This window comes from Bos indicus, chromosome 7 (assembly GCF_029378745.1).
Source record: "Bos indicus isolate NIAB-ARS_2022 breed Sahiwal x Tharparkar chromosome 7, NIAB-ARS_B.indTharparkar_mat_pri_1.0, whole genome shotgun sequence".
Classification (NCBI taxonomy): domain Eukaryota; kingdom Metazoa; phylum Chordata; class Mammalia; order Artiodactyla; family Bovidae; genus Bos; species Bos indicus.
In genome coordinates, this window is record NC_091766.1 from 43,243,334 (window position 1) to 43,271,247 (window position 27,914).

A 27,914-nucleotide genomic window follows, 5' to 3' on the forward strand; every position below is an offset into this window, starting at 1 on the left:
CTTAAGCCCTCACAGATCACCTGTCAAATGTTTCAAACTCCTACTTATGCTTCAAAACCCCACTTCCCATGCCCACTCTTACATGCCTCTTTCCTTTACCCCTCCAGGGGAGCACCCACTCCCTCCTGGGGTTCCTCCACCCCAGACACCTCTCTCTGTCCTGTACGTGTTCACATGGGGTGGGAGTGTCTATGCCAGGGTCTGTCTTCCCAGGGATGGGCAGGGCCAGAGCCAGGAGGGAGTCAGTATAGCTTAGCAAGGGATTGGCCCAGTGACCCTGTCATAGAGCTTTTGATAAACAAGTAAATAGGTGTGTGAATGAATGTTACTGAAAAAGTGAAATTTATTCCTTTACTAATTTATTGATTTATCTGCACAAGCAGGCAGCATGTATTGAGTGGCAAGTGTGTGCCTGGCTTGGTTCCCTTGGTGTCCTCAACTCTACCCCCAAGGCATCTCCTGACTTTAACTCTCTGATGTTACATCTTCTCCCCATTCCCACCATCCCCCAACCCAGAATCTAGGGTCCCTTCTCATCCCCCACTTCCCCAACCTATCTGATTGATCTCTGCACACTTTCAACCACTGATGGTCCCTCCAAGTCTTTGCACTTTTTGTTCTGCCAGGACAAACAATACCCTTTGGACTGGCAAACTCCTACTCCTCCATCAAAGTCCCAGCGCCAATGACCCCCTCCGCTGAAGAGCCTGTCCTACTTCCCTTGCCTACCACCCAGCTAGGAGGGTTTCCAGAAGCGGACCTAGACTGGGAGGTGCTTCTAAGCATCAGAGAAGGGTCCCCCCTCCCCGCATTAGTGTCCAAAGGGAATTAGGGTCTCATTCAACCATTGTCCCCCTCCCATCATCATGTAGAAAGGTTAGTTGAGGCCCAGAAAGCATGGGGAGAGCCGCCCGGGGGCTCCCAGCACTGAGTAGGAGAGGGTGCCGGGTCTCCGCTGTGCGGGGTCCCGTCCCTCCCGGCCTCAGTCTCCCTGGGGTTCCGAGGGGGCGGGGCGGGGGTCGGGCGGTTCAGGGGCTCAGGAAGCCCGAGGCCTCAGGAATCCGGCGCGGCGCAGCCATATAAGGACATGTGCGCCCCGCGCCAATCAGCGGTGGGGGCGGGGCGCTGGGTCCGCGTCCCCTGTCCGCTCGGCCGCCAGCCCGGCCGTCGGTCCGTCCGTCCCGTCCCGCGGCGCCGCGCCCGCCAGCCATGAGCTCCACGCAGTTCAACAAGGGGCCCTCGTACGGGCTCTCGGCCGAGGTCAAGAACCGGGTGAGTGAGGGGAGCGCCCTCTCCGCCAGCCCAGTCCGTCACACCCTCCGCGGTTGCAGGGCGGGCGCCCCGCTGGCCTCCCTGGGCATCGGGGGCGGCTCTCCTCCCCCGAAACTCCGAGGGTGCCTCCGACGCTCCTTAAACTCTGGGGAAACAGTGAGGTCTGTGCTCTGGCACCCACCCCAACATCTAGGAGCGGTTGGGTCCAACCCCTTACCCAGCCCTGCTCCCTCAGCCTCTTCTCGTCCGAAGCCTCCCGCCCACCGCTCTGAACTCCCCAGCCCTGGGCCCCTCTAGCGCTTCAAGGCCTGAGAAGGTCCTGAGGGAACCCCAGCGGCCCCTTCTCATCCCCTCCCCCACTTCTGCTTTTGGACCACTTAACGCTTCGGGGAAGGAAAGGGGCGGGCCAGGTGTTTTTGAGAAGGGTGTGGCCCCGCAGAAGAATTTCCTGACTTCTTACACCTGGGAGGTGGGGCACTGGGTGGGTGGGGGGAGTTAGAATCGAGGGGGCCTACCTTCCCCATTCTCTTTGTCACCATCTGACACACTTAAAGAAATAGCAAAGAGGTCCACCAGTCCCCTGAATGTGACCCTAGCATGTGGGTTTTGTAACTTGAAAATGCGGGCTAGGGCATGGGGGGATGGGGCACACTTCTGTTTCAGAAAGTGCTTTTGGTTCTAGCCCAAGAGGGCAGGGACTTCTGCAAGGTAACACAGCAGGTTCAGTGCATCCAAGGAAACAGGAGCAGAGAGTGATCCCTGCCCTGGAGGGCAGGGGGAGAGGTCCTAAGCCGGACACACAAGGGTTTTCCAGCTGGAGGGAAGTTTGTCATCCCTGTCCACCCCCTAGGCACACACTGTCACCAGGCACCTGGGAATGTGGCCCCAGGGAAGCGGCTGACAGGAGCCTGCCTGGGCACACTGGGGACACAGCCCTGCTGGCCCCCAGGTCTCTGCCAGGTCATCAGACCAGAGGGAGAATTTACACATCTCAACTCTGTGAGCTACTAGCCCATTTGGGAAGCCCAGGATCTGAGCATGGTCACCCGGCAAGCTCCCCATCGATTCCCCCTTGAACACACAATTCCACACTCCAGCAGTAATGCTTTGGTGGGTGCAGAGTGTTGACAGTCCCCACCCAGCCGAGACCCTGCTTAGCACATGGGGTTCAGAGACATCGCTCAAGACGGCCCAGACCCACGTAGCAGATCAGAGGCAGGGTCAGGACTCGAACCCAGACCTGGCATAGGCAGTGTCCAATGGCCAGCAGTCCTCCTGGGCAGCCGGGCATCTCCCCCGAAGCAGCAGGAAGTGGGTGAGGGCGCAGCACCTCAGCGGGGTGGGGGCAGCTTCCTGTGATGGAGTGGGATGGAGGCAGGTTGTTACCTGCCCTGTGGGGGATGAGGTCAGAAGCTCCTTGTAACCAGCCCTCAGTCTGCGGGCCTGGAGAATGGGCGGGGCCCTCACCCCCTCACCGGAGTCACCTCAGGGACCCACCTGAATTGGAAACCAGGTTCCTGTTGTTTCTAGACCGTCCACTTTGAGAGGAAGAAGACCCCCTGCCCCCCACCCCAGGCTTCAGTCCCACTGCTGGATGGCATACAGGCAGGCTGAGGTCCAGTGCATACCCTTGAGATCTCTGGCTGGCTGGGGGGTCTGGACCGCTGGGAACAGCTGGTCCTGATTTAGCAAGGAGGCAGCGGCTGCATTCCTGGCAGTTTGCGGTGGGGAGGAATGTGCTGAAGGCCAGCTGGGCAGCAGGGTGGAAGGCAGCCTAGCGGGTGGGGCCAGACCAGGCACCCCTGCCCAGGACCCTCCCTGGCCCCAGCCCCAGTGAGCTGTCGAGGACGAGGATGGGGCCCAGCTGGGCAGGCAGGCCAGAGATCCAGACCAGCCTGCCTGCTTCAAGTTCAGCGACCCTAATAACACCCCCTCCTCCCCCACCACCCTTCTGCCAGGCGTGGGAACCAGAGACAGGAGAGGGAGGAGATCCAAGGAGGGAGTGGGCTGAACAGATCAGGTTCACAGGCCAGCCTCCCGCCTTTGTCTCCCCTGCACTCTGAGCAGCTCAGCCCTGATCTCATGTCTAGGGGTTTATATGCAGGAAGCAGGAAGTGGAGCCCAGGTCTGGAAAGCCTTAGGAAGACCATTCAAACATAGCTGGGGAGACAGAGGCATGAGGTGAAACCTGTCCATGGTCATCGAGGTGGGGGCTGCAAGGGCAACTCTGAGTCCTTGTCTCTAGGGGGTGTGGAGGAGAGAGCACGGCGGGCACAGGGTGAGTAGAGGTGAAAGAGGGGTCTGGGGTTGGGGCTTCCCGGGTGGTGCTAGTGGTAACCCGCCTGCCAATGCAAGAGACATAAAAGACGCAGGTTCAGTCTCTGGGTTGGGAAGATCCCCTAGAGGATAGCACTCCAGTATTCTTGCCTGGAGAATCCTGTGGACAGAGGAGCCTGGTGGGCCATGGTTTGTGGGGTCGCAAAGAGTTGGACACAACTAAAGCAACTGGGCAGCCAGGTCCTCAGGTTTTTACCACCCCTCCAGGGAGCTGCCCTGGGGCTGTACACACACACCCTGTCCTAGGCTTCCCTGGACGCTGTGGGATGCTGCCCTGGGGGCAGCCAGTGCTGTATGTGTGGGCAGTGTGTGTTGATGGGGGAGGATGAGCCTCCTTACTGAGAGAGAGCCTGAGTTGGGTTACGTCTTGTCACTTGTCATGAGCTTGGACCATCAGCTAGGAGATAGATCATACCCCAAAAGGTAGAAAAAGCTAGGAAGAAGATAAAGCAGGGACTTCCCTGGTGGTCCTGTGGCTAGGACTCCACACTCCCAGGGCAGGAGGCCTGGGTTCAGTTCCTGGTCAGGGAACTAGATTGCACATGCTGAAACTTCAGAGTCCGCATGCCACAGCTAAAGATCTTGTATGCCGCAACAGCCAAGCCAAATAAATAAATATTGTTTTAAAAAGAAGATAATAAGGACTGGGGGTGGGGGATGCAGAGGGTCGTCACAGCCAGGTGGTCAGGAAAGACCTTTCCAAGGAGGTAACCTTCAAGCTACAACTGGATTGAAAGGAGGGACCTGTGCAAACATGAGTCCAAGGTGGCAGCATATGAAAAGGCCCTGAGGCAGCCACTAGTGTGGCCAGTTCAAGGAGCAGAGAAAGGTTCAGTGGTTCCAAATTAAAGGTAGAATTATCATGTGACCAAACACTTCTACTCCCTGGTATATACCCCAAAGAACTGAAAACAGGTTTTCAAATAAAATTTATAAATGGATGTTTATACAGCTTGACTCACAAGAGCCAAAAGATGGAAGTGACCTAAATATCCATCAGCGGGTTAATGGATAAGCACAGTGTGGTCCCTCCACATACAGGAGCATCACTTAGTCAGAAAAAGGGGTGAAGGGCTTCCCTGGTGGCTCAGTGGTGACGAATCTGCCTACCAATGCAGGAGACACAGGTTTAATCCCTGATTTGGGAGGATCCCACATGCCATGAAGCAACTAAGCCTGTGCACCACCACTGCTGAGCCTATGCTCTAGAGCCGAGAAGCTGCGACTACTGAAGCTCACTCACCCTAGAGCCCGTGCTCCACAAGAGAAGCCACTGCAGTGAGAAGCCCACGCTGGCCATGACTAGAGAAAAACAGGCACAGCAATGAAGATTCAGCACAGCGAAACAAATGAAATTATATAAAAAGAGGAGTGGAGCCCTGATACTTGCTACATATGGATGGACCCTGAGAACACCATGCTCAGTGAGAGAAGGAGACACAGAAGGACACACAGGGTGTGATTCCACTGATGGGAAATGGCCAGAACAGGCAGATCCACAGACACAGAGAGTGGGTTCCTGCTTGTCAGAGGCTGGGGAGGTGGGGAGAGCTAATAGGGAGGGGCTAACTTTTGAGGTGATGGAATGTTCTGGAACCAAATAGATGACGGTTGCACAACCTCGTGAATGCACTGAATGTCACTGATTTATGAGCTTTTGAGTGGTACATGTTGTATGTTTCTCACCATAATTTTAAAAACAACAGGGAGGTGGCAGGCATGGAGGCAGATCCTTTAGGTGGAGGGTGGTGGCAGGGCCATGTTGGCTGCCCTGGGGGGTTAGCACCATTGAAGGTAGATTAGCCCGGATGTTTATCAGAGAGAGACTGGAGTTTATCTGTGTTGATGGGAAAAGGGAAGAGTCTCCTCCAATGGTGTGGGGACCTCCTGACTACTATGTTTCTTCTTTCCGCAAACACTGGGTCTTGCCCTATGAGGAGCTCCACTGGGCTCATCCCAACCCTGTGCCCTCTACCCCTCCAGCTGCAGTCCAAATATGACCCTCAGAAGGAGGCGGAGCTCCGAAGCTGGATTGAGGGACTCACTGGTCTCTCCGTTGGCCCAGACTTCCAGAAGGGTCTGAAGGATGGGATCATATTGTGCACGTGAGTGTGTGTGTGCACTGTGCCCATCACCCTGACATGCTATGCATGATGAGGTCATGCTGTGTGTGACTCCTGCCTGCTGCTTCTTGATGAGTGTCTGGTCTTGCTCTTCTTTTTCCTGTGTTACTTCTTTGATCTCTAACAGGGAGCATTCTCTTAGGAGAGCCTTAAGGTTTCTGGAGGCCTTTCTTTGCTGCCCCTAATTCAGCTGTGGTTCAAACATTCCATGGTTTGCACGTTAAAAATCTTCATGGAAATTCCCAGAATCACTGGATAGCTCAGTGGTTCTGAACTGCATTCCCAGCACTGGTTGGTGTCATTTTTTGGCATCTTTGTTTCTTTGGTGGGTGGAGACTGGATTGTAATAGGGGAAACTTAGGTCCAGAGAGAGGGTGGCCAGGAAGCCGTGAGTGAGTCTTGGGTCTCTGAGGTTCCCCTACACTAATGGAGGTTCCCCCTTTCCCCCCACCCCATGTGTCCTCCTCAGACTCATGAATAAGCTGCAGCCAGGCTCAGTCCCTAAGATCAACCGCTCCATGCAGAACTGGCACCAGGTGAGGGACCAGGGGGAGGGAAGTGGAACCAGAATGGGGCTGGGGGACCCTATCTGACAGGTGGGGAGACCAAGGCCCCTCACCACCCTTCTCTTGTCTCCTCCCAGCTAGAAAACCTCTCCAACTTCATCAAGGCCATGGTGAGCTACGGCATGAATCCTGTTGACCTGTTTGAGGCCAACGACCTGTTTGAAAGTGGGAACTTGACTCAGGTGCAGGTGTCTCTTCTTGCCCTGGCTGGGAAGGTGAGGCTCAGAGAGGGTCAGCAACCTGCCCAAAGTCACACAGCAAGCCAGGCAGAGATTTTTCAGATGCTCTTCATTCATTCTTTTACAAAGATTTCTGAGCACTCATGAGGCGCCCAGCACTATGAATTCAAGGGTGACCAAGGCAGACACAGTCCACCCCTTTATGCACAGGCAATAAATGAACCTATTTTTTTAAATTATTTTTTAAAAATTTATTTGTTAGCATTTTTAGGTTCACAACAAAATGGAGTGGAAAGTACAGAGACCTCCCATGGCCCCACCCCTGCACAGGCTCCCCCACTTCTCATGCAGTCAGTGACCCTCCACAGGCACCTTGTTACACCCAGAGTTCACATTAGGGTTTGCTCTTCAAATCATTGCTTTACAAATTATAAATTTGGAGAAGCCCCTTGAAAGAAGAAAGCATGATGGTGACATCTAGGGTCTAAAACTGAGACCAGGGCAGGCTGGAACAGCATTTCAGGAGGAGGGAACAGCGAGCTTCTGCCATGGGAATGGGGGGTTGGGGGGGTTGTGTCAGGTAATTGTGTTTTGAACCCCCTGTGGCTACTACTTGGGCAGTGAGGCCAGGAGACCAGTGAGGAGTAGGGGACAGGTGTGGGGGAGAGATGGTGGCTGGGGCTGGGTAGAAGGAGGTGATAGAAGGTGAGAGAGATGGAAGGTGAGGATGCCCCCCACAGTTCTTGGCCTGTGCAGCTGGAAGGGTGGGGCTGCTCTTGCCTGGGGAGGGAAAGCCAGGGGTCAGGGAAAGCCATTGAGTCCACAGTGCTGGGTGGATGGTACAAGGCCAGGTTGCAGCTGGATCACCGGTCCTCCTCTGGACTTGGATACCTGGGACCTGGCTGCCCCAACCATGATACTCCCTTCCCACTTTCTCCCCAGGCCAAGACAAAGGGGTTGCAGAGTGGTGTGGACATTGGCGTCAAATACTCAGAGAAGCAGGAGCGAAACTTTGATGATGCCACCATGAAGGCGGGCCAGTGCGTCATTGGGCTCCAGGTGGGCACCTGGCTGCTTCAGCATCGGGGTGCATAGGTGGTGGGCTTCTGGTGGCTCCTCAATTTCGGGGCAGGGTCTGGAGGCTTTGTGGAGGCAGCCTGACCTTTCCTGCCTCCCTGCAGATGGGCACCAACAAATGTGCCAGCCAGTCCGGTATGACAGCTTATGGCACCAGACGGCATCTGTATGACCCCAAAAACCATATCCTGCCCCCCATGGACCACTCGACCATCAGCCTCCAGATGGGCACAAATAAGTGTGCCAGCCAGGTGGGTCGCCCCAGTTCCCCTAGACCCCCCTGCCCTGACTCTGCCTCAGCTTTCTGTGTGTCCCCAGGGAAGTTACTACCCAGCTCTGCCTTGGTTTCCTTCAAAGTTGGATGCCCAGAGGCCCATCCAACTCTGATATTTTTGGATCCTGCAGTCATCACTTTTCCTGCTGTGTATCAGTTTGATGTATCAGTGTGATGCTTTTGGAGCATTCAGGTCCGCGTCAGGCCTGAGCCCCAGCCTGGGGAGCTTCCTGGCTGGCAGGGAATCTGGACCCAAATGTCAGATCGACTCAACACAGAGTCAGAAAAAAGCGGGTTCCGAGCAGGGCTAGGAAGAATCTGTACAAAAGGAATGTCCACTGTGAGTGCACACAGGGAGGCGGGAAAAGGTGTGGGAACCCTCAGGAAGTTCTCCTCTGGGGTTTGTTTCTCCTCTTCCCTCCCTGATGTCTTTTCTCTCTCTCCAGGTGGGCATGACGGCTCCAGGGACCCGGCGGCACATTTATGACACAAAGCTGGGGACAGACAAATGTGATAATTCCTCCATGTCCCTGCAGATGGGCTACACACAGGGTGCCAACCAGAGTGGTCAGGTCTTTGGCCTGGGCCGGCAGATATACGACCCCAAGTACTGCCCTCAAGGCCCAGCGGCCGACGGGGCTCCAGCAGCTGCTGGAGATGGCCCAGGCCCAGGGGAACCCTCAGAGTGTCCTCCCTACTACCAGGAGGAGGCAGGCTACTAAGACACCCATGCGGGCCATCTCCCCACATCATTGCCCCATCTGGGTTTTTGGGTCTTTCTGTGATTTTTGTCTTGTTTTTCTACATGTCTGAATGCTGCCAGTTGAGACTCTGGGGGAAAGGGGTGAAGGCCATATCCAGATGCATGTGGGGTGGGGGGTCCCCACCAGGGCAGCTCCAGACATCAGGTTTCCCAGCAGACTTTAGGCCAAGCTGTTAGGGGGAAGAAGAAACCCAGGCAAGGAGGGGAACTGGCCCCAAGTGGTTTCCGGTTACATCTTCCCTGCTTCTCTTTTCTCTGCCGATCAGTTTGTGGTTTCTGTACCCACAGAAGTTTCAGGCAGTTTTAATGAAATGAAAATACTTTTTGTTCAGGGGAATGGGGGCGGGGGGCGGTGAGGATGCTGAGAGAAGGTCAGGCCACAGTCCCAAAATATTTTAGGCCTCATGGATTTCCCTAGGACTCTCAGATCACCAATCCTGGGCCCTCCCAGGGGCCCAGTGGGGACACTGAGGCCCAGGCAGGACAGTGGAGTTCTGAGCGCTTGAGACAAAGCCAGCCCCCACCCCCCCACTTGTCCCCACTCCCCCACCAAGTACTGCACAGGGACCCCCACCCAAAGGCCTCCACAGGGACCAGCCCCTGCCCGGGAGCCCTAGGACCAAGAAATAATGTGAAAATACCAACTGTGGACCAAAGTAAATAAAACCTCTTTTTGGAAATGAAGGTGTTGGAGCTGGTGTCCAAGACTACCTGGAAGTGGTGCCTGTCTTGGATTCCCTCTGGGGCCTCCAGGGTCGGGCAAAGGGCAAATCTCTTGAGTGGGTCCTCAGGACTGCAGCTTCATCCAGCCTACAGGCCTTAGTGCATTTACTCCTCACAGAGGAGTTCTATCCTGACAAACTCCTCTTCATCCTCAAAGCCCCATCAGCAACAACCCCTTTCTGGAGCCCTTCCCACACTGCTCACCCTTCCCAGCACCTTCAGAGCTGTGGATTCACACACTTGTTTCATTTTCATCATTATCTTGTGAAATATATCCAATTTCCTGGAAGGAGAAACTTCTGGAGGTTTTCTTCAAAATCGGGGTGACCATTATGACCCCAGATTCTAATCTTAGAATGTTGAGGGCCACCTCCCCCTCTGCTATAGCCTGGCCCACTGTAGGGACCGAGGAATGTTTGTGGAATGAATGAATGAACAAATGATTCTAGTCAAACTCCCCTTTTCTGGATGGACAAATAGAGTCCCAGGGTACCAGGGCGAGTTTGGTTAGGACTGGGGCCCCCTCTGGAGAAAGAGGGGAGAAAGAGATCTGAGACCCAGAGCTGCGGTATTGCAGGCGGTTATGCAACGTGCAAAGAGCCTGGAGATTTTGTGCCGAGGACAACCTGTGCGAGTTGACCCGGGCGCTCCTCCTCCTCGCGGTGATGCAGCAAGAAAAGAGCGATCCCTTTAAGAAACCCGGCTCGGCGCGGCCTCGCTGTGACACCGCCTCCCGCGTTAGCGCGAGGGGCTCCAGCTGGCCAGGTCTTTGAGTGGCGTATATAGAAGCCAATGGGAGTGGACGGGGCGGGGCTATGCCCGAGACCGGCGGCCGCAGGCCCCGGGTGCTAGGTACTATCCGCAGCAGGGGCGCCTCGCCAGCGGCAAGGGCTCCTCTTAAAGGAGCCGCTCTCCGCGGCCACTGCGGAGGGTAGGGAAAGTGGAGAGAGCTGGGGGCTGGAATGGTGGGAAGGTCCTGAGAGGATGCCGAGGTGCGGATGGGTAGAAGGGAGGCAGATTCCGTGGGAATTAAAGGGTGTGGCCCGAATCTAGACTCTCACTCATTTTCACTCCCTGGCCGGGGAGTGTTGGAAGCTGCAGAATTGACCACTAATTTTCCAAGAGGAGGTTGGGCAATAGACTCACCTACCTGCAGCCGCTCTCCAAGTTGATACGCCGCTAAGCTCTCTCCCCCATTTTACCAATAGAAAAACTGAGGCCGCTCCCCGCCCCCCGATCCCATTTGTAAATGAGTCCTGAAGTGGGGGTCAGGGGTCCTGGGTCCATTCCCTGTCCTTCTGGCGGCCTCAGTTTCTCCGTGTGTACGATGATGAAGTAGGCCAGGCTGGACTCCAAGCAAGGTACACTATCAATAATAGCTGCTTCCAGAAGCGCCCCTGCTTCTTACTCATTTTCTGGATCTTGGGGTTCTTCTGAGCGACGAATAGTACGTGACGGGTGGGCAGAGCTGGAGCCCCCTTCCAGCTGGGTGACTCGCCTCTCTGGTGGCCTGGGATAGCCCTTCTTCCAGACAGCAGTATAAAATACTCCTAGCTATCATTATTGGAGGAGAGAGGGGGGAAAGGGAATCCTTGCCTGGGTTAAGGATGAGGCTGGGGGACGGGACCTGGAAGCCCCCCCACCCCAGGAGGGCTTAGGGTGGAGCCTGATAATGAAAGAGTTAAGCCTAGGCTCCGCCCCCTGCAGGATAAATTCCCCGCCTTTGGGACCCCAGCTGCTGTGGAGGAAGCGACAGATCCCGCGCAACCAATCAGATGTGAGGAAGGATTCGAGCAGGTCTCCCGTTGGCTTACTCCACCCCTCCGGAGAATAGAGCCCCTTTAATAAGCACCTACTGTTTTCTTGGCTCCAAGCAGAGCTTCCAAGAATGCTGAGCAATGAAATAGATGATGAGGTTCAGAGAGGAACAGAGAGTTGCCCGCAAGCACACAGTACGTCCTCAGCTTGACCTCTCCGTCCTGTCTGCTGTCCATTTCCACCATGGCCTTCTGGACACAGCTGATGCTGCTGCTTTGGAAGAATTTCCTATATCGCAGGAGGCAGCCGGTAATGTCCAGTCGGGTGGGCCGGGGGTGGGGCGGCCCACAGCCCCCCATAGGCCGCCACTCCCCAAGCCTATTCTGCCCCCGCAGATCCAACTCTTGGTGGAGTTGTTGTGGCCGCTCTTTCTCTTCTTCATCCTGGTGGCCGTTCGCCATTCCCACCCCCCACTCGAGCAGCATGAATGTAAGCCCCCAAGCGTCCAGAGCTTTGGGATTAGGATTAGCAGTGGTCACTCTATGCACAGGGGCCCCAGTGAGAACCCGGAGCACAGACCGGACGCTCAAATAATGGCTGAGGGGGACACTCTGTCACTGGGGGTGGGGACTCAGCCAAGAACCCCACACCTGGTGTCCCTGCAGGTCATTTTCCCAACAAGCCGCTGCCCTCAGCAGGCACCATCCCTTGGCTCCAGGGCCTCATCTGCAATGTGAACAACACCTGCTTCCCGTGGCAAACCCCTGGCGAGGAGCCTGGCGTCCTCAGCAACTTCAAGGACTCCCTGTAAACCACTGGGAGCGGCGGGACAGGGGTGGGCAGCTTCGCCTAGCCTCCGCCTCCAGCCTTCTCTCTGTATCCAGGGTTTCGCGGCTCCTGGCAGATGCTCGCACTGTTTTGGGGGGCCCCAGTGCCCATAGGATGCTAGCTAGCCTGAGAAAGCTGATGCCCATTCTGAAGGCTGCACACACAGCCCGAGCAAGTAAGAAGGCGGGCCTGTGGTAGGCGGGGCTGGGCTCTGCGCCTCCACCTGATGGCACAGCTTGGAGTGGGACAAGTGGGACATGGCTCCAGCTAAACTTGGCCTCACCCTGGTCTTCTGTGCTTTACTCCCTCAGCCTTTCCTTGGCCCAGTGAGCAGCCCAAGGAGGGATTGTCCCTGGCCACTCAGCTGCTGGGGACACTGCTGCAAGGGGTGAGGTGGGGACAAGGCAAGATCTGGGACCCTGACCTCACCAAGTCTCACCCTGCCCCTTTCAGGGGCCAGCCTGCAGTGATATTCCTTAGATTCCAGCCCTGAGACCTTGAACAAGCTCAGGTGCCTCTTGGAGCCTTAGTTTCTCTGTTAGTAAAATGAGGCTATGATTGCATGGACCCCTTGGGAACTTGGATCCCGAGTAAGACGTCCGCAAACCTCATTGTCATCTTGTCATCTTTCTTCCCAGGAGTCCCTGGGCTCTGTGCTGGGTCATGCCCAGGAGTCCGTGGGCAGCCTTGTGGAGACTGCAGAGGACATGGCCCAGGAGGTAGGAGGCCAATGCAGTCTCCGCCCCTGCCAGGAAACTAGAGGGGTGGGCTGCAGGAAGGGGAGAGGACAGAGCAACCCTGGGCACCTGTCCTCAGTAGTTGTATGGGGGTACTAGGGCAGAAAGAGAGGGCAAGGGTGCTCCTGGTGGAGGGCCCTGCCCTGGTTATAGCTTGGTGGTGGGGTCACACGGAAGGGAAGCCTGCCCAGCCCTCTGGTGACCCCCCTCCTCCAGCTCCTGGAGCTGCCCAGCCTGGGAGAGCTGTGGGCCCTGCTACAGAGACCCCACAGGCCAGGTGGTCCCCTGGAGGCGGTGGCAGAAGCCCTCTGCAGTGCCAGGGGGCCCAGCAAACCAGGCGGGCCCTCCCTCAACTGGTATGAGGCCAGTGACCTGAAGGAGCTTGTGGGGCAGGAGCCAGCGCAGGCCCTGCGGGACAACAGCCTGAGTGAGTGACCAACCTGGTTTCTACCCCTCTCCCTGGGGAAGCAGGGCCAGGACGTGGGCACAGGGCCTCATGGTGCTCCCACCCTGGCCCTAGGCCCCACCTGCGCTGAGCTGACGGGGGGCCTGGACACCCACCCCCTGTCCCGCCTACTTTGGAGGCGCCTGAAGCCGCTGGTCCTGGGGAAAGTACTGTTCACGCCTGACACACCCTTCACCCGGCAGATCATGGCCCAGGTGACAGTGTGAGGGGCCCTCAGTCCCAGCCTCGGCTGAGGAGGAGAGAGCCAGGCCACAGGAGAGCTCTGAGTCCCGAGACTGGCTGCTCCTGGGCTGGGTCCAGGATGCGGGGTTTGAAATGGAGGGATTGCCAGATTTCAGACAGTGCTCAGAGGTGCAGGATAGAGCATAGGGGAGAAGGCAAGAGGGGTGGGCAGGGGGCTTCACTAGAGGGAAGGGTCATGAACGGCTAAGGCTAGTGTGGACCTCAGCACCCACCTCTTCCAGGTCAACCGAACTTTCCAGGAGCTGGCGCTGTTGAAGGACATCCAGGAGGTGTGGGGGCTGCTGGGACCCCAGCTCTTCAACTTCCTGAACGATAGTGCCAATGTCGCCATGCTACAGGTGGGGCCAGGACAGGAGTGGGAGAGGGGTGTGGGGGGCAGGGGTGTGTGGCAGCAGGGTCACCCCTGATGAGGATTTGGGAGAAGGGCAGGGACTTCCAGGCGAGGGTGTGGAGGTGGGGAGTGGTATCCACGGTGAGCTCAGGCCGCTCACTGGGATGGAAAGAGGGGTAACAGGCCCTGAACGTCCAATGCAGACCCCCATCTTCTCTGACACCCCTACAGAGGCTCCTGCAGATCCAGGACAAGGGAAGGAGGCAGCCAAGACCTGGAGGTGGGGCCAGAGTGGAAGCTCTTCGTGCTTTTCTGAATCCCCGCAGCGGTGGCTACAGCTGGCAGAAGGCCCACGCTGATGTGGGACACCTGGCGGTCACACTGGGCCGTGTGATGGAGGTGAGGGACCGTCCACCTGGGAAAACATCTCCGAGGGGAGAGGCAGCCCTGCTGAGGGCCTCTTAGGAGGAAGCGCGGCTCCGCCTTCAGGTCCAGGGGAGGACCCTGGGGCCTCGAACTCACGCCCAGGTTCCTCCGCAGTGCGTGACTCTGGACAAGCTGGAGGCCGCCCCTTCAGAGGCCGCCCTGGTGGAGCGGGCCCTGAAGCTGCTCTCCGAGCACCGTTTCTGGGCCGGCATCGTCTTCTTGGGGCCCGAGGACTCCCCGGACCCCGCGCAGTCCCCAGGCCCTGGCCACGTGCGCATCAAGATCCGCATGGATATCGATGATGTCGAAAGAACCAATAAGATCAAGGACAGGTGGGGGGCCTTGTGGGTCGGAACCAGAGGGGGAGTGCTAGGGAGCATCTCACCTATCAGAGATCTTGGTAGGTGGGGCCCAAGTCCTTAGACCAATAGGAACCCACGATGGGCGGGGTTTATGGTGTGATGGGCACAGCCAAGGGCTTGGTGGGTGGGGTCAATGCCTTGGCTTCTGGGATAAGATTAAAGCACTTGGCAGGTGGGTCTAGGTAGTTTGTACACAGGTGAGGGCGGAGCTAAAGTTGTGATGGGCAGGTCCCAGCTACTCCCATACTTCTTTCAGGTTTTGGGACCCCGGTCCGGCCGCTGACCCCCTGACGGACCTGCGCTACGTGTGGGGTGGCTTCGTGTACCTGCAGGACCTGCTGGAGCGCGCAGCCGTGCGCGTGCTCACAGGCACCACCCCCCATGCCGGCCTCTACCTCCAGCAGATGCCCTACCCCTGCTATGTGGACGATACGTGAGCACCCTTTCCTCACTTCTCCCAGATGCCAGATCCTGGGTCTCAGGGTGGGGGCCTGGGTGCCATCTGGAATATTCACGCAGTCAAAGCTGAGAACTACGGTTCAGAGGGACCACTCCCCGTGACCTTGTAGCTGGAGGAGCCGGGATCCTTCAGGGTCTGGGGTCTCTGGATACAGGGAGAACGTAACCTGACAGCACCATCAGGAGTCCGAGGACAAGGAAGGGCCAATGTCCTCGCCGCACCTTGGGGTCCCAGGGCGGGAACTGTCGTGCCAGATGGGGGCAGCGCGGGGGTCTTTGGCATCCACCGCAGCTGCCCACTGCCCCAGGTTCCTGCGCGTGCTGAGCCGGTCACTGCCACTCTTCCTGACACTGGCTTGGATCTACTCTGTGGCGTTGACGGTGAAGGCCGTGGTGCGTGAGAAGGAGACTCGGCTGCGCTACACGATGCGCGCCATGGGGCTCAGCGCCACTGCACTGTGGCTGGGCTGGTTCCTCAGCTGCCTCGGGCCCTTCCTCCTCAGCACCGCGCTGCTTGTGCTGGTACTCAAGGTGCGTGCACCCCCGCCTTGCCGACTCGGGACTGGTGCGTGTGTACGGGGAGGTAACGGGCAGGGGGCACCTCGCGGGGTTGCTCGTCCCTAGGCGAATCCGCGCTCTCCCTCCAGCTCCCTTGTCCTCCTGCAGCTCGGAGACATCCTCCCCTACAGCCACCCGGGGGTGCTGTTCCTGTTCTTGGCGGCTTTCGCTGTGGCCACAGTGGTCCAGAGTTTCTTGCTGAGCGCCTTTTTCTCCCGCGCGAACTTGGCAGCCGCCTGTGGGGGTCTTGCCTACTTCGTACTCTATCTGCCCTACGTGCTGTGCGTGGCCTGGAGGGACCAGCTGCCAATGGGCGGCCGCGTGGCCGCGGTGAGAGCCGGGCCGTGTGGGTGCAGGGGTGCTTCACCCTTAGCTGCCCTTGTTTGCTGACCTACCTACCCGCCGCTACCCGCCCCCACCCATAGAGCCTTCTGTCGCCCGTGGCCTTCGGTTTTGGCTGCGAGAGCCTGGCGCTGCTGGAGGAGCAGGGCGAGGGCGCGCAGTGGCACAACTTGGGCACCGGGCCTACAGCAGATGTCTTCAGCTTGGCCCAGGTCTCTGGCCTTCTGTTGCTCGATGCTGCTCTCTATGGCCTTGCCACTTGGTACCTGGAGGCGGTGTGCCCAGGTGGGCCGTAGGAGACGCAGGGGAGACTGGGCTGAGGGCGGCGCGGACGGGGTGGGGCTGAGGGGGCCTGGAATACAGATGAAAGGGTGGGTCTTCCTGGCACCTGCGCACTGGTGGCTGTGTTTGAGGGACGGCCTGGGGCAGGCAGGCAGGTGGGCGGGGCTTCCTGGTTACCCCTTACCTGCATCCCTGCATCCCAGGTGGGCACACTCCAGGGGGAGCGCCTCAGGGGTAACTGAGCACCACTCCCCACAGGCGAGTATGGGATCCCCGAACCGTGGAACTTTCCCTTTCGGAGGAGCTACTGGTTTGGGTCTCAGACCCCCAAGGGTCCTGCCCCAGTTCTGACCGCACAGGACCCCAAGGGTAAGGCCCAACAAACCTTGGCTGTCACTTCCCTGTCTGGATTCTCAGCCCCTACAAAACCCAGGTCCTCATGGATCCCAATTCTCTGGACTTTCCCAGGTCCTGAGGCTCCCCTAACTCCCACAGACCCCAGCCCCACAAGTCCCTGACTCCACAGACCAGCTTGAACAGTCCCCAGGCTTCTGAGGGCGCCCATAACTGAGTCTGCCCTCCTTCCTCAGTGCTGGTGGAGGAGGCGCCCCCTGGCCTGATTCCGGGGGTCTCCATACGCGGCCTGGAAAAGCGCTTTGCTGGCAACCCGCAGCCGGCGCTGTGCGGACTCAGCCTGGACTTCTACCAGGGCCACATTACCGCCTTCCTGGGTCACAATGGGGCTGGCAAAACGACCACAATGTGAGCAGCCATCACTCCTTTCCCCTCACAGCTCCCCTCCCCTCCAGCTCCTCTTCTTGGGTCTCAACTTGCACACTTGTTCAAGGGAAAGGACCTCTGGGGTCAGAAGGTCCCTATCTGTACAGTGACAGAGGACCCTGATGCCCCCCTGCAGCCCCCCAGCCCCAGTTCCCTTTGGACCTCCCCTGTAGTTCACTTTGGATCCACAGTAGGCAGGTGATGAATATTTTCTCTGAGCTTCGTCTTCCCTCCCCTGTAAAATGGGAACATAATACCTCTTTGGTCTGGGCATACAGTAGGTGCCCTGTAAATGCTGGTACCTCTGCTCTGGGAGCCTCAGCCTCCCCTCTGAAGCTGCTCTGAGACCCCTGCACCTGCAGGTCCATCCTGAGTGGCCTCTTTCCACCCACGGCTGGCTCCGCCTCTGTCCTGGGCCACGACGTCCGGACCAGCATGGTAGCCATCCGGCCCTGCCTGGGTGTCTGCCCGCAGTACAACGTGCTCTTTGACCTGTGAGTCTCCATAGGCATGGCAGTGGGGGTGCTGGGTGCTTTCTGGGGCCTTGCCTGCCATGGTAACTCCCCCCATTGTCTTTTGTACACGGCCTCAGACTGACTGTGGATGAGCACATCTGGTTCTATGGGCGGTTGAAGGGTCTGAGCGCAGCTGCCGTGGGTCCCGAGCAGGACCGGCTGCTGCAGGACATGGGGCTGATCCCCAAGAGGCATGCACAGACTCATCACCTGTCAGGTGAGCCTGGACTTGGGGGAGCCTCCAGGTCTGCAGAGATGAGGCTGGGGGGTGGTGCTGGGACTTTATATTGAGGACTGTGGGATGCCAGAGGAGATGGGCAGACTTGGGGACCCAGGAGGAATCAGGCACTGTGGTCCAGGTGGGTAGGGAAAGGTACAGGAAGAAGGGAGGCAGCCCTGCCCAAGACTGTGGAGATCTTGACCCCTGTCCCAACCCAGGCGGGATGCAGCGGAAGCTCTCAGTGGCCATTGCCTTTGTGGGTGGCTCCCAAGTTGTTATCCTGGATGAGCCCACAGCTGGTGTCGACCCCACTTCCCGTCGAGGCATCTGGGAGCTACTGCTCAAATATCGTGAAGGTAAGAACTGGGAGTGGCCTGAGATTTCCCTGGATGCTGATTGAAAGGTCAGATCTTTCTGACAAAGAGGTGATGGAAGATGGGGTTTTGAGTGATAAGTAGGAGTTTACTGCATGGGGCAGGGACCACAGCTTGGGCAGCCTGATGACATGTGTGGGTTGGGTCCCCTTCCTAGGTCGCACACTGATCCTCTCCACCCACCACCTGGATGAGGCGGAGCTGTTGGGAGACAGGGTGGCAGTAGTGGCAGGGGGCCGCCTGTGCTGCTGTGGCTCTCCTCTGTTCCTGCGACGTCACTTGGGCTCCGGATACTACCTGACCTTGGCCAAGGGTCCCCCGCCTCTGGCGACCAGCAAAAAGGTGAGGGCTGGAACTGACCTCCGACCGACCCCAGTTCTTAAGACCCCATCCAGGCGCGATGGCCATGGCAGCTGGTGCCCCTCTGCCCCCAGGGTGAAGCCGGCTTGAAGAACAGCATGGATGCTGGGCAGAAAAGGGAGCCAGGCAGCCAGGCCAGCTCTGCCGGTGAGGGCGGGGGTGGGAGAGCCTGAGTGAGGGGCTGTGGATGGGGCTGGGAGAGCCAGAGGGAGGGGCCAGTGGGGGGGCAGTGACTTGGTTCAGGGCAACAGGCCTGACGACCCCAGGCTTGACCCCTGACCTGACCCCTGAGCTGAGCTGACACACAAACCTACCTCTGACCCTGAGTGGACTCTGGCCCTGACCCCAGGTCAAGTCCTGCCATTGGGTGCTTAATCCTGACCTCCTCTGCCCTCAGGGACTGGTCCCTTGTGGGTCACCCAAGCCCCTTCCTCAAGGGGGTAGGGCAGGAGCCAGGGCAACATGGGACCCCAGGGCCCCTGACATGCCTGCCGCCCACCTAGGTGCAGCCCAGCTGTGGGCCATAGTGCAGCGCCACGTGCCCGGCACACGGCTGGTCAAGGATCTGCCACATGAGCTGGTGCTGGCGCTGCCCTACAAGGGTGCCCTGGATGGCAGCTTCGCTGAGCTCTTCCATGATCTGGACCAGCGGCTGGGGGAGCTGGGACTGGCTGGCTATGGGATCTCTGACACCAGCCTGGAGGAGGTGTGGCTGCTGGATGAGGTGGGGGGCAGGAGGAGGGCTGCCTGGAGGAGGTGGTGCCTGGAAGGATGAAGAAGAGTCTGCCTGTGGACACCTGGGTGTCCCAGGGAGGAGGCAGGGCCCACATGGAGGCCTGGAGGCTCAGAGGCCCTCAGGGAGGCTTGGGGACCCCCAGTGTTTGAGGGATATGTGGCCCTTGAGTCCCCCTCCCTCTTGTGTGTCCCCAGGCTCTGTCTGAGCCCCCTGCTTTGTCTTCCCAGATCTTCTTGAAGGTGGTGGAGGATTGTGCTGTGGACGCAGGCCCAGAGGGTATGCCTGCAGGCCCCTGTCCTAACCCCTCACCCTGGTCCAGAGTCCAACCTGACTTTAGACCAAGTCCCCACTCTTGCCTAACATGACCCAACCTACAGCCCTGACCTCCACCCTGATTCCTGACCCCTCCTTTGTGAGCCTTGACACTGGCCCAGACCCCAGGCCAAACACTAAGCCTGACCCCAACACTGGTGACTTTGCAGATGGTAGGCCCAGGCAGGGCCCGTGCTTGGGTATTGCTCATCCCGATGCGACTAGGAAGCTCCAGGTTCCGCCAGAAGAGACAGCCTTGGAGAATGGAGGGCTGGGTGAGTTGTCCCTGCCCCACCCTGTGGCCCTTCCTGGTCCCCAGGGCCGAGCACTGACCTTCCCATCCCCCACAGTTGGCTCTGCCCCTGAGACACAGGCACTACAGGGCTCTGGGCCGACCACCGCAGGCCTCGTACACAGCTGGGCGCTCACCTACCAGCAACTCCGGGCCTTACTTCTCAAGCGTTTCCTGCTTGCCCGCCGCAGCCGCCGTGGCCTGTTTGCTCAGGTGAGGGGCCACCTAGTAGGGGAGTGTGGGGGAAGCCCCTTGGTGTCTTTCTTACACTCTACGACCTAATTCATCCCCATAAGCCCAGGTGTATGCCCCACTTTGAACACTTTTATTGAGAGCACTGGGGAGCCATGGATGGTTCTAGAACAGGATCAGGGAAGGCTGCAGGTGAGCCTGGCAGCCAATGGGTGGGGAACTGATGGGCTGGCCCTTCAGATTGTGCTACCTGCCCTCTTTGTGGGCCTGGCGCTGGTGTTCAGCCTCATTGCACCCCCATTTGGATACTACCCAGCTCTGCAGCTGAGCCCCAGCATGTATGGCTCCCAGGTGTCCTTCTTCAGGTAGGTGCAGAGGAGAGGGGCCTGGTGGGGAGAAGGGGCCCAGGGGCCTGTGGGCACAGCCCTGACCCTGCACCCACTATACACAGTGATGACACTCCAGGGGACCCTGAACATGCCCGCCTGCTCGAGGCCCTGCTGGAGGAGGCTGGACTGGAGGAGCCTTACCTGAAAAGTAACTCCAGCAGGTGAGGGCCCTCCAGCCTGGGCCTGGCTCCTCTCTGGCCTCGGTTTCCCTGTCTGGGCTCTGGAGCATCCCCCATGCCTGGTTGGGAGCAGGGGGCCTCCAGTCCCACCCCCACCCTGCTCCTACCCCCACAGGGCACCAGCATGCACACGGCCTGCCCTCTGCCACTTCTCGGTGCCTGATGTCCCTGCGGACATGGCTGAGGTCTTGGCCAGTGGCAACTGGACCCCGGAGTCTCCATCCCCCGCCTGCCAGTGCAGCCAGCCTGGTGCCCGCCGCCTGCTGCCTGACTGCCCTGCTGCGGCCGGTGGTCCCCCGCCACCCCAGGCGCCAACCAGCTCTGGTGAAGTGGTCCAGAACTTAACGGGCCGAAACCTGTCTGACTTCCTGGTCAAGACCTACCCGCGCCTGGTGCGCCAAGGGTGAGCACCACCCTGGACTTGGCGTGGCCAGCTGTAGCAGGGGTCCAGTGGGGAGGATGTGGTACAGTCCTGGGAGGGGTTGGGGGGATGCCCAGGCTGGGGCTCTGGTCTGGGGCCTACTGGGGGCCCTCTGTGCCTCCTTCTTTTAATTTGTCTCACTCAACTCACCAGCATCTTTGTCTCTGTCCCACTCACCTCTCTGTGTCTGTCTCTCTCACAGCCTGAAGACCAAGAAATGGGTGAATGAGGTCAGGTAAGGAGGGTCCCTTGCATGGGTTCCTTTCCTGTGCCCTCTGCCTGCCTGCCGCCCCACCCTCCCAACCCTCAGCTGTCTCCCACCTCCACTGCCCCTCAGGTATGGGGGCTTCTCCCTGGAGGGCCGAGACCCAGGCCTGCCCTCGGGCTTGGAGGTGGGCCGCTCCCTGGAGGAACTGCGGGCACTGCTGAACCCCGCACCAGGCGAGGCCCTCGACCACCTCCTGAACAATCTCACAGCATGGGCTGTTGGTCTGGACACTCAAGATGGCCTCAAGGTGGTAACTGGCGGTGGCCAGCTGGCACTGTGGTGGGGGAGGTCTGATCCCAGGTCACTGACCCCTTGGCCCCAATTCCATCACAGATCTGGTTTAACAACAAGGGCTGGCACGCCATGGTGGCCTTTGTAAACCGAGCCAACAACGCTCTCCTGCGTGCCCACCTGCCACCAGGCTCCTCCCACCATGCCCACAGCATCACCACGCTCAATCACCCCCTGAACCTCACCAAGGAGCAGTTGTCTGAGGCTGCACTGTGAGTGCCCCTACCCCGTGTGTCCCGCCGCCTTGTGTGCCACTCCACCCTGCGTGTCCCCCTGTCCCATGTATCCCCCCACCCCGGTTGGTCTCTCTGTTGTTTCTGGTGGTAGAAGCTGAAGTTACGCTCTGCCACACTCTTGCTATGTAAACAGAGAACAAGAACTTCCCCTCTCCACCCCTTAGGCCAGGGTAATGGGGCATCATCAGGCTTCATGGGCTGCAGTCTCCCCCATCTGCCTGCACGTCCTTGTCACATCCACTTCTATCCTACTAGAGACCTGGACGATCTCTCCCTGCCTAACAGTTCAAAATGGCTCAGGACATTCCCCACCAGCTGTGTCTAGCCCTGGGGACCTCAGTCCCATCAGTGGTGAGCACAGCTCCTCTCTGAGCAGCTCATGCCCCTTCACTCCCAGGATGGCCTCCTCGGTGGACGTGCTTGTCTCCATCTGCGTGGTCTTCGCCATGTCCTTTGTCCCGGCCAGCTTCATCCTTGTCCTCATTGACGAGCGTGTCACCCGAGCCAAACACCTGCAGTGCATGGGGGGCCTGCCCCCCACTCTCTACTGGCTTGGCAACTTTCTCTGGGACATGGTACGCAGACCGCCTGGAGGGTTGGGGGCCCTGCCACCACTTGCCACTGCCTCTTCTGGCCCTTTCTGGTCAGGAACTTGTCTAGGATGGCACCCCTGAAGTCTTGGGGATGATGGAGACCTCGTCCTATTATCCAAAGCACAGGGAGGTTGGGGTGGGACACAATGCCAAGGATGCCTGTGGGCTTCCCTGGTAGCTCAGCATACTGAAGTATAACCACCATCTCCAATGCAGTGTAACTACTTGGTGTCAGCCTGCATCGTGGTGCTCATCTTTTTGGCCTTCCAGCAGAGGGCGTATGTGGCCCCTGCCAACCTGCCTGCCCTCCTGCTGTTGCTACTACTGTATGGGTGAGGTTCCCAGCCCCTCCAGGACTTGTTCTCCCTCAACTCTGCTGAGGGAGCTGGGACTCTATAGCAGATCCTAAGGAGAGGATATGGAGATCTGAGAGGACTCCAAGTGTGATCTTATTCAGGGGTATGCCAAGGAGGCCTTAAAAGCTCATCTTGACCTGACCATGTTACAGAGGTCTACAACACAGTTTGGGATGGGAGATCTATATTCTTCTCAGGGCTGCTCAGCCTGTCTGGCAATAACAGTGGCTCCTGTTCCCCCTCAGCTGGTCGATCACGCCACTCATGTACCCAGCCTCCTTCTTCTTCTCCGTGCCCAGCACAGCCTATGTTGTGCTCACCTGCATCAATCTCTTCATTGGTATCAATGGCAGCATGGCCACCTTCGTGCTTGAGCTCTTCTCTGATCAGGTGGGACCCACAAGGCTGGGCCTTGGGTTGGGGTCAGACTGGGCCTCAGCCTCGGCTTCTGACCCACCTCCTTCTTAATCTGCCCCTGAGCAGAAGTTGCAGAAGGTGAGCCGGATCCTGAAACAGGTCTTCCTTATCTTTCCTCACTTCTGCTTGGGCCGGGGCCTCATCGACATGGTGCGGAACCAGGCCATGGCTGATGCCTTTGAGCGCTTGGGTGAGAACTTCTCTCCAGGAGGGGAAGTGCCAGACAAGAGTCAATCCTACAGTGCAGGGACAAACAGCAGCCCCTAGGAAGAGAACTTGAGGTCTTAGATGACCTGGAAGGGTGGGTAGGCAAAGTTAAAAGTGCAGCAAAGCAGCCATAAAAGTTAACTCCATCTTGGTCATGTCACAAGAGGTCTAAGGCACTAAATAAAGGAGGTGGCAATGCCACTGTTTTCCATGCCAATTAGACCTCAGTTGAGTGTCTATTCAGCTTGGTGCTTTCCCTTAAGAACCCAAGGTGACCTGAATGGGGAGAGGCCCAGTAACCAAGACCCTAAAATGACCCTATCCCTCTTTGTGTCCCCACAGGAGAGGGGTATTTCCAGTCGCCCCTGCGTTGGGAGGTGGTCGGCAAGAACCTCTTGGCCATGTTCATACAGGGGCCAATCTTCCTCCTCTTTACATTACTGCTTCAGCACCACAACCGCCTCCTACCACAGTCAGTGGGGACCAGGGAGGGTGGCAGGGACTGGGGTCTCGCTCTGGGCCCACTCATATCTCTGTCCTTAGACCCAAGCTGAGGCCGTTACCCGCCCTGGGAGAGGAGGATGAGGATGTGGCCCGTGAGCGGGAACGGGTAGTACAAGGGGCCACCCAGGGGGATGTGTTGGTACTGAGGGACCTGACCAAGGTGGGTGTGGGTTGGGGGGCCTCCACTGCTGGGTTGGGGGGGCCTCCACTGGCCCACCCACCTTTCTCATGGACTTCATCCTCCCAGGTGTACCCTGGGCAGAGGACACCAGCTGTTGACCGCCTGTGCCTGGGGATCCCCCCTGGTGAGGTAAGTCCAGGTGGTGCAAGGGTGAGAGGCTGCCCTATTGTACACCCACTGGTCTTTACCATGTTTGTGTCTACCTCCCCCTATGGAACACCTACTCTGTCTGTTGTCCTATACTGAGTACCTACTGGCTGTCAGTATTTGAGCTCCTATTTAGAGCCAACAAATATGAAGCTCCTATTGCATGGTTACATTTATTGATCCCCACTGTGTGCAATAGGATTAACAAGATCTTAGTGAGGATAAATTTGTTATTGAACACCTCCTGGCCTCCCATACATGTGCCAGTTACTATGTGCACCTACTATATGTTAGCATTTATTGAGTACCAACTGTATACAGTAAAGCTTGTTGAACCCCCCCACCATTGGTGTACCAAAAGTGTATTGAATGCCACCTTTGTGATGATCAACTTTTATCAAACACCAACATTTATGAGTCCATACTTTATCTGTATTAAGCACTTGCTCACAACCAATATTTAGTAGGCACCTGCTCTGTACCAATGCACATTCAAGCAACTACTTTGTGCAAACTTGTCTGCTGTGGTCCATTTCCTGGCCACCTACTAGGGGCTAGCACACACCTGTGAACACCTGTGGTGTGTTGGTATAAATTGCCATCACTCTTTAGCAAATGCCTACTGTGTTCAGTCAACCTCTCCATCTTGGGTTGACTGTGTGCCCAGCATGAATTCTCACCAGGTGCTCTTGCTGTCGGTACCCACTGCATGGCAGGAAACATTCAGCCAACTCTTGCCTCAATATTTATGGAGCACTGACTGCAAGTGACCTTTATAGAACATCTACTGTGTCCATTGATTAAATACATGCTGTGTGTCATCTAGCACTTCTGCTATGTGACAGCTTGTGCCCACTCACACACCCCAGTATCTGCCCAGGGATCCCCTTGCCCACAGCCCTCCCAGTGGAAGCTGAGAAACCTGTCCCAGAAGTCAGAGATGCTGGGACAATTGTCCGGGCTTCTATGAGTGCCTTCTGTGGGTATACCTGCAGTGTTTCGGGCTGCTGGGCGTGAACGGAGCAGGGAAAACATCCACATTCCGCATGGTGACTGGGGACACGCTGCCCAGTGGGGGTGAGGCCATTCTGGAAGGCCACAGGTGAGGGGCTCCTGGGCTCTTGTTCCTCCCCACCTTCCCCTGCTCTCGCATATATGGACAGGATCAGCCTGGCCTTGAGTCCCCCTGCAATGGACCCGGCCCTGAGTTACCTCCTGTCCCTTATCAGGGTGGGTGAGCCCCAAGGCCCCTGCTTGCCCCTCGCATGGCCAGGGCCAGCCAGTGCCCTGAGTTCCCTGTCCCCCATCCCCCATCCCCAGCGTGGCCCAGGAACCGGCTGCAGCTCACCGCCGCATGGGCTACTGCCCTCAGTCGGATGCCATCTTCGAGCTGCTGACCGGTCGTGAGCACCTGGAGCTGTATGCACGCCTGCGAGGAGTCCCCGAAGCCCAAGTTGCCCAGGTGATCACTCTCCCCACTAACCCCTCCGGTCCCCACCCCAATCTCTCCCTTGGACTACAGTCTCTGCTGCTCTTGGTCCCCTGACCTTAGGTCCTCTGGCCCTGCCCTGCCCTCCCTGAGCGCCTACACACTCATTGGGTCCACCCCCACACCCCCAGCCCTTCCCACCATCCTCAGGCTGCACTCGCCCCGTCTCTGCTTAGGGGCCCGCCCCTTCTCTCTTAGACCTTCCTGGCTGTGGCCCCGCCTACTTTCACCTCTGGGTTAGGGCTTTGCTTCCGGCCACCAGGCCAGGCCCTGCCTCTCTTGGTCTGGCCCCGTCTCCAGTCGCAGCCCCGCCCCGTATTGGCTCTGGCCCCACCCTCTTTAGTTACCTTCCCACGGTATCCCCGGGCTTCCCTGGTGGCTCAGCCGGTTAAGAATCCGCCTGCAATGCAAGAGATCTGGGTTCGATCCCTGTGTCAGGAAGATCCCCGGAAAAGGAAATGGCATCCCACTCCAGTATTCTTGCTTGGGAAATCCCATGGACAGCGGAGCCTGGCGGACTCTAATCCATGGAGTCACAAAGAGTCCACCACTGAGCACTGAGCGTCTAAACCACCACCATATCCCCTCCCTAGCCCCTCCCACTCACCCTGCACCCCATTCTCACTCTGCCCTTCCCATTCCATCCTGCCATAGACAGCAAGCTACGGCCTGGCACGCCTGGGCCTCTCTCAGTATGCTGACCAGCCCGCTGGCACCTACAGCGGGGGCAACAAGCGGAAGCTGGCGACAGCCGTGGCTCTGGTGGGGGACCCGGCTTTAGTCTTTCTGGTATGTGTGTGAGGATGGGAGGACAGAGGAGGGGGAAGGGGCCGCATTTAAGCATCTCCCTGCTCTGCGCCCAGGACGAGCCGACCACTGGCATGGACCCTGGTGCCCGGCGGTTCCTCTGGAACAGTCTTCTGGCCGTGGTGCAGGAGGGCCGCTCCGTGGTTCTCACCTCACACAGGTGGGCCTGGGGAACGAGCAGTCTGGGACTGACAGGAAATGTCCAGAGCACAAGGTGGCCCAGAGCTGCAGGCTGAGGGTCCCTGGGAGGGGCAGCCCAGAGCCAAGTGCCGTGGGTCCAGGCCTGGTTGGAGCTCACGTCACTGGGCTCCCACAGCATGGAGGAGTGCGAGGCACTCTGCACACGCCTGGCCATCATGGTGAATGGGCGGTTCTGCTGCCTGGGCAGTGCGCAGCACCTCAAGGGCAGGTGAGCGGGGCAAGGCCTCAAGGCCTGGGTGCGGGCAGATCAGGGTGGAGGTGTAGGTGGGCCTGGAGGGGAGATCAGGTGGGGCCAGTTTGGGTTCTAACCAGGGAACAGGCAAGGATCATGGACTGTCCTGGAGAGGGGACAAGGCTGGACGGAGATGGGGAGGAGGTCTGATGGGTGCAGGTGTGTCCATGGGCAGAGGCCAAAGAGGGTCCGGCAAGTGAGCATGACCTGGATATTGCAGTGGGGCATGGCATTGCGTGGGTGGGACTGGGGAGCAGCAGGGTTAGAGACTGATGAGCATGTAGCCAGGGCTAGGAGCAGAGGTTGGGGTCAGGTTGGCCTGGGGGTCTAGAGGAGCCAAGTATAGGGGTGGGGCTAGAAGAGGGCTGGAAGATGGTATGGGCGGGTCCATTAGCTATCGTCTCCCCCACCCACCCCAGATTCGGGGCTGGCCATACACTGACCCTGAGGGTGCCCTTGTCGAGATCCAAGTTGGCGGCCGACTTTGTGGCCCAGGCATTCCCGGGAGCTGAGCTGCGGGAGGCGCATGGTGGCCGCCTGCGCTTCCAGCTGCTGCCAGGAGGGCGCTGCACCTTGGCGCTAGTCTTTGGATTGCTGGCAGCACACGGCGCAGAGCATGGCGTGGAGGACTTCTCTGTGAGCCAGACCACGCTGGAGGAGGTGACCGCCATGCCAGAACGGGGCTGGGGGTAAAGATGGGGTTGGGGGCTAGGCCCTCAAGGTGACCTCTCCTCCTGTTTCCCTGGGCCATCCACCTCTAGGTATTCTTGTACTTCTCCAAGGATCAGGGCAAAGAGGAAGATGAGAAGGAGACAGAAGTGGGGGCTGACCCTGTGCTAGGCCCGCAGCACCCCAAACTCATAACCCAGTTCCTCGATGACCACAGCATGGCTGAGACGGTCCTCTGAGCCTCCTCCTCTGTGGAGCTGGAGGGACCAAAGCAGGGCAGAGGGGCTGAAGCTTGACCCAGACTCCAGAGGCCCTGGAGGAAATAAAGGGAAGCTGTGGTGTGAAGCACTGTGTACCTGTGTCCCTGTGCCAGGTTGCATATTCATCCCAAAACGGCTCTGTACATGTGCCTGGACACTGGGCTTGGCACAGAGTGTGTG

General features: G+C 58.3%; 2 protein-coding genes across 19 annotated transcripts; both read left to right on the top strand.

Annotated features, from left to right (window-relative positions):
• The first annotated feature begins 1,114 nt into the window (after positions 1-1,114).
• CNN2 (calponin 2) lies at positions 1,115-9,271 on the top strand. 2 transcript variants are annotated; one of them, XM_070793476.1, is made up of 7 exons: positions 1,115-1,272; positions 5,593-5,714; positions 6,202-6,268; positions 6,376-6,408; positions 7,420-7,536; positions 7,659-7,805; positions 8,275-9,271. In XM_070793476.1, the coding sequence occupies exons 1-7, from the start codon at positions 1,210-1,212 to the stop codon at positions 8,548-8,550; spliced, it is 825 nt and encodes a 274-aa protein (XP_070649577.1). In that variant the 5' UTR covers positions 1,115-1,209; the 3' UTR covers positions 8,551-9,271. The 2 variants fall into 2 exon arrangements, with proteins under 2 accessions (XP_070649577.1, XP_070649576.1); XM_070793475.1 differs by having other exon boundaries at positions 1,116-1,272; positions 6,376-6,513.
• A 911-nt stretch (positions 9,272-10,182) lies between these two features.
• ABCA7 (ATP binding cassette subfamily A member 7) lies at positions 10,183-27,819 on the top strand. 17 transcript variants are annotated; one of them, XM_070793455.1, is made up of 46 exons: positions 10,183-10,306; positions 11,192-11,381; positions 11,468-11,561; positions 11,738-11,879; positions 11,957-12,075; positions 12,212-12,288; positions 12,539-12,619; positions 12,854-13,064; positions 13,158-13,297; positions 13,568-13,684; positions 13,909-14,076; positions 14,218-14,435; positions 14,722-14,898; positions 15,233-15,455; positions 15,591-15,812; positions 15,908-16,109; positions 16,365-16,475; positions 16,697-16,868; positions 17,249-17,380; positions 17,479-17,618; positions 17,840-17,977; positions 18,153-18,337; positions 18,430-18,502; positions 18,859-19,061; positions 19,319-19,367; positions 19,574-19,678; positions 19,754-19,908; positions 20,128-20,252; positions 20,339-20,437; positions 20,571-20,858; positions 21,079-21,111; positions 21,214-21,391; positions 21,478-21,647; positions 22,069-22,246; positions 22,481-22,596; positions 22,866-23,010; positions 23,104-23,227; positions 23,587-23,716; positions 23,788-24,058; positions 25,072-25,178; positions 25,397-25,538; positions 26,220-26,354; positions 26,429-26,532; positions 26,689-26,781; positions 27,225-27,465; positions 27,567-27,819. In XM_070793455.1, exons 2-46 carry the CDS (start codon positions 11,316-11,318, stop codon positions 27,711-27,713), a joined length of 6,546 nt encoding a protein of 2,181 aa, XP_070649556.1. In that variant the 5' UTR covers positions 10,183-10,306; positions 11,192-11,315; the 3' UTR covers positions 27,714-27,819. The 17 variants fall into 17 exon arrangements, 10 of the variants coding, with proteins under 10 accessions (XP_070649556.1, XP_070649558.1, XP_070649557.1 ...); XM_070793457.1 differs by having other exon boundaries at positions 10,231-10,245; XM_070793456.1 differs by lacking the exon at positions 10,183-10,306 and adding an exon at positions 11,075-11,091.
• Positions 27,820-27,914: the final 95 nt, after the last annotated feature.

Excerpts from the sequence above, each read along its gene's own strand:
- ABCA7 (XM_070793455.1), top strand. The coding sequence starts at position 11,316 with ATGGCCTTCTGGACACAGCTGATGCTGCTGCTTTGGAAGAATTTCCTA. Across the intron at positions 14,077-14,217 it reads CACTGGGCCGTGTGATGGAG|TGCGTGACTCTGGACAAGCT; the intron begins GTGAGGGACCGT and ends GTTCCTCCGCAG. Across the intron at positions 27,466-27,566 it reads GCCAGACCACGCTGGAGGAG|GTATTCTTGTACTTCTCCAA; the intron begins GTGACCGCCATG and ends ATCCACCTCTAG.
- CNN2 (XM_070793475.1), top strand. The coding sequence starts at position 1,210 with ATGAGCTCCACGCAGTTCAACAAGGGGCCCTCGTACGGGCTCTCGGCC. Across the intron at positions 7,537-7,658 it reads AGTGCGTCATTGGGCTCCAG|ATGGGCACCAACAAATGTGC; the intron begins GTGGGCACCTGG and ends GCCTCCCTGCAG. Across the intron at positions 7,806-8,274 it reads CAAATAAGTGTGCCAGCCAG|GTGGGCATGACGGCTCCAGG; the intron begins GTGGGTCGCCCC and ends CTCTCTCTCCAG.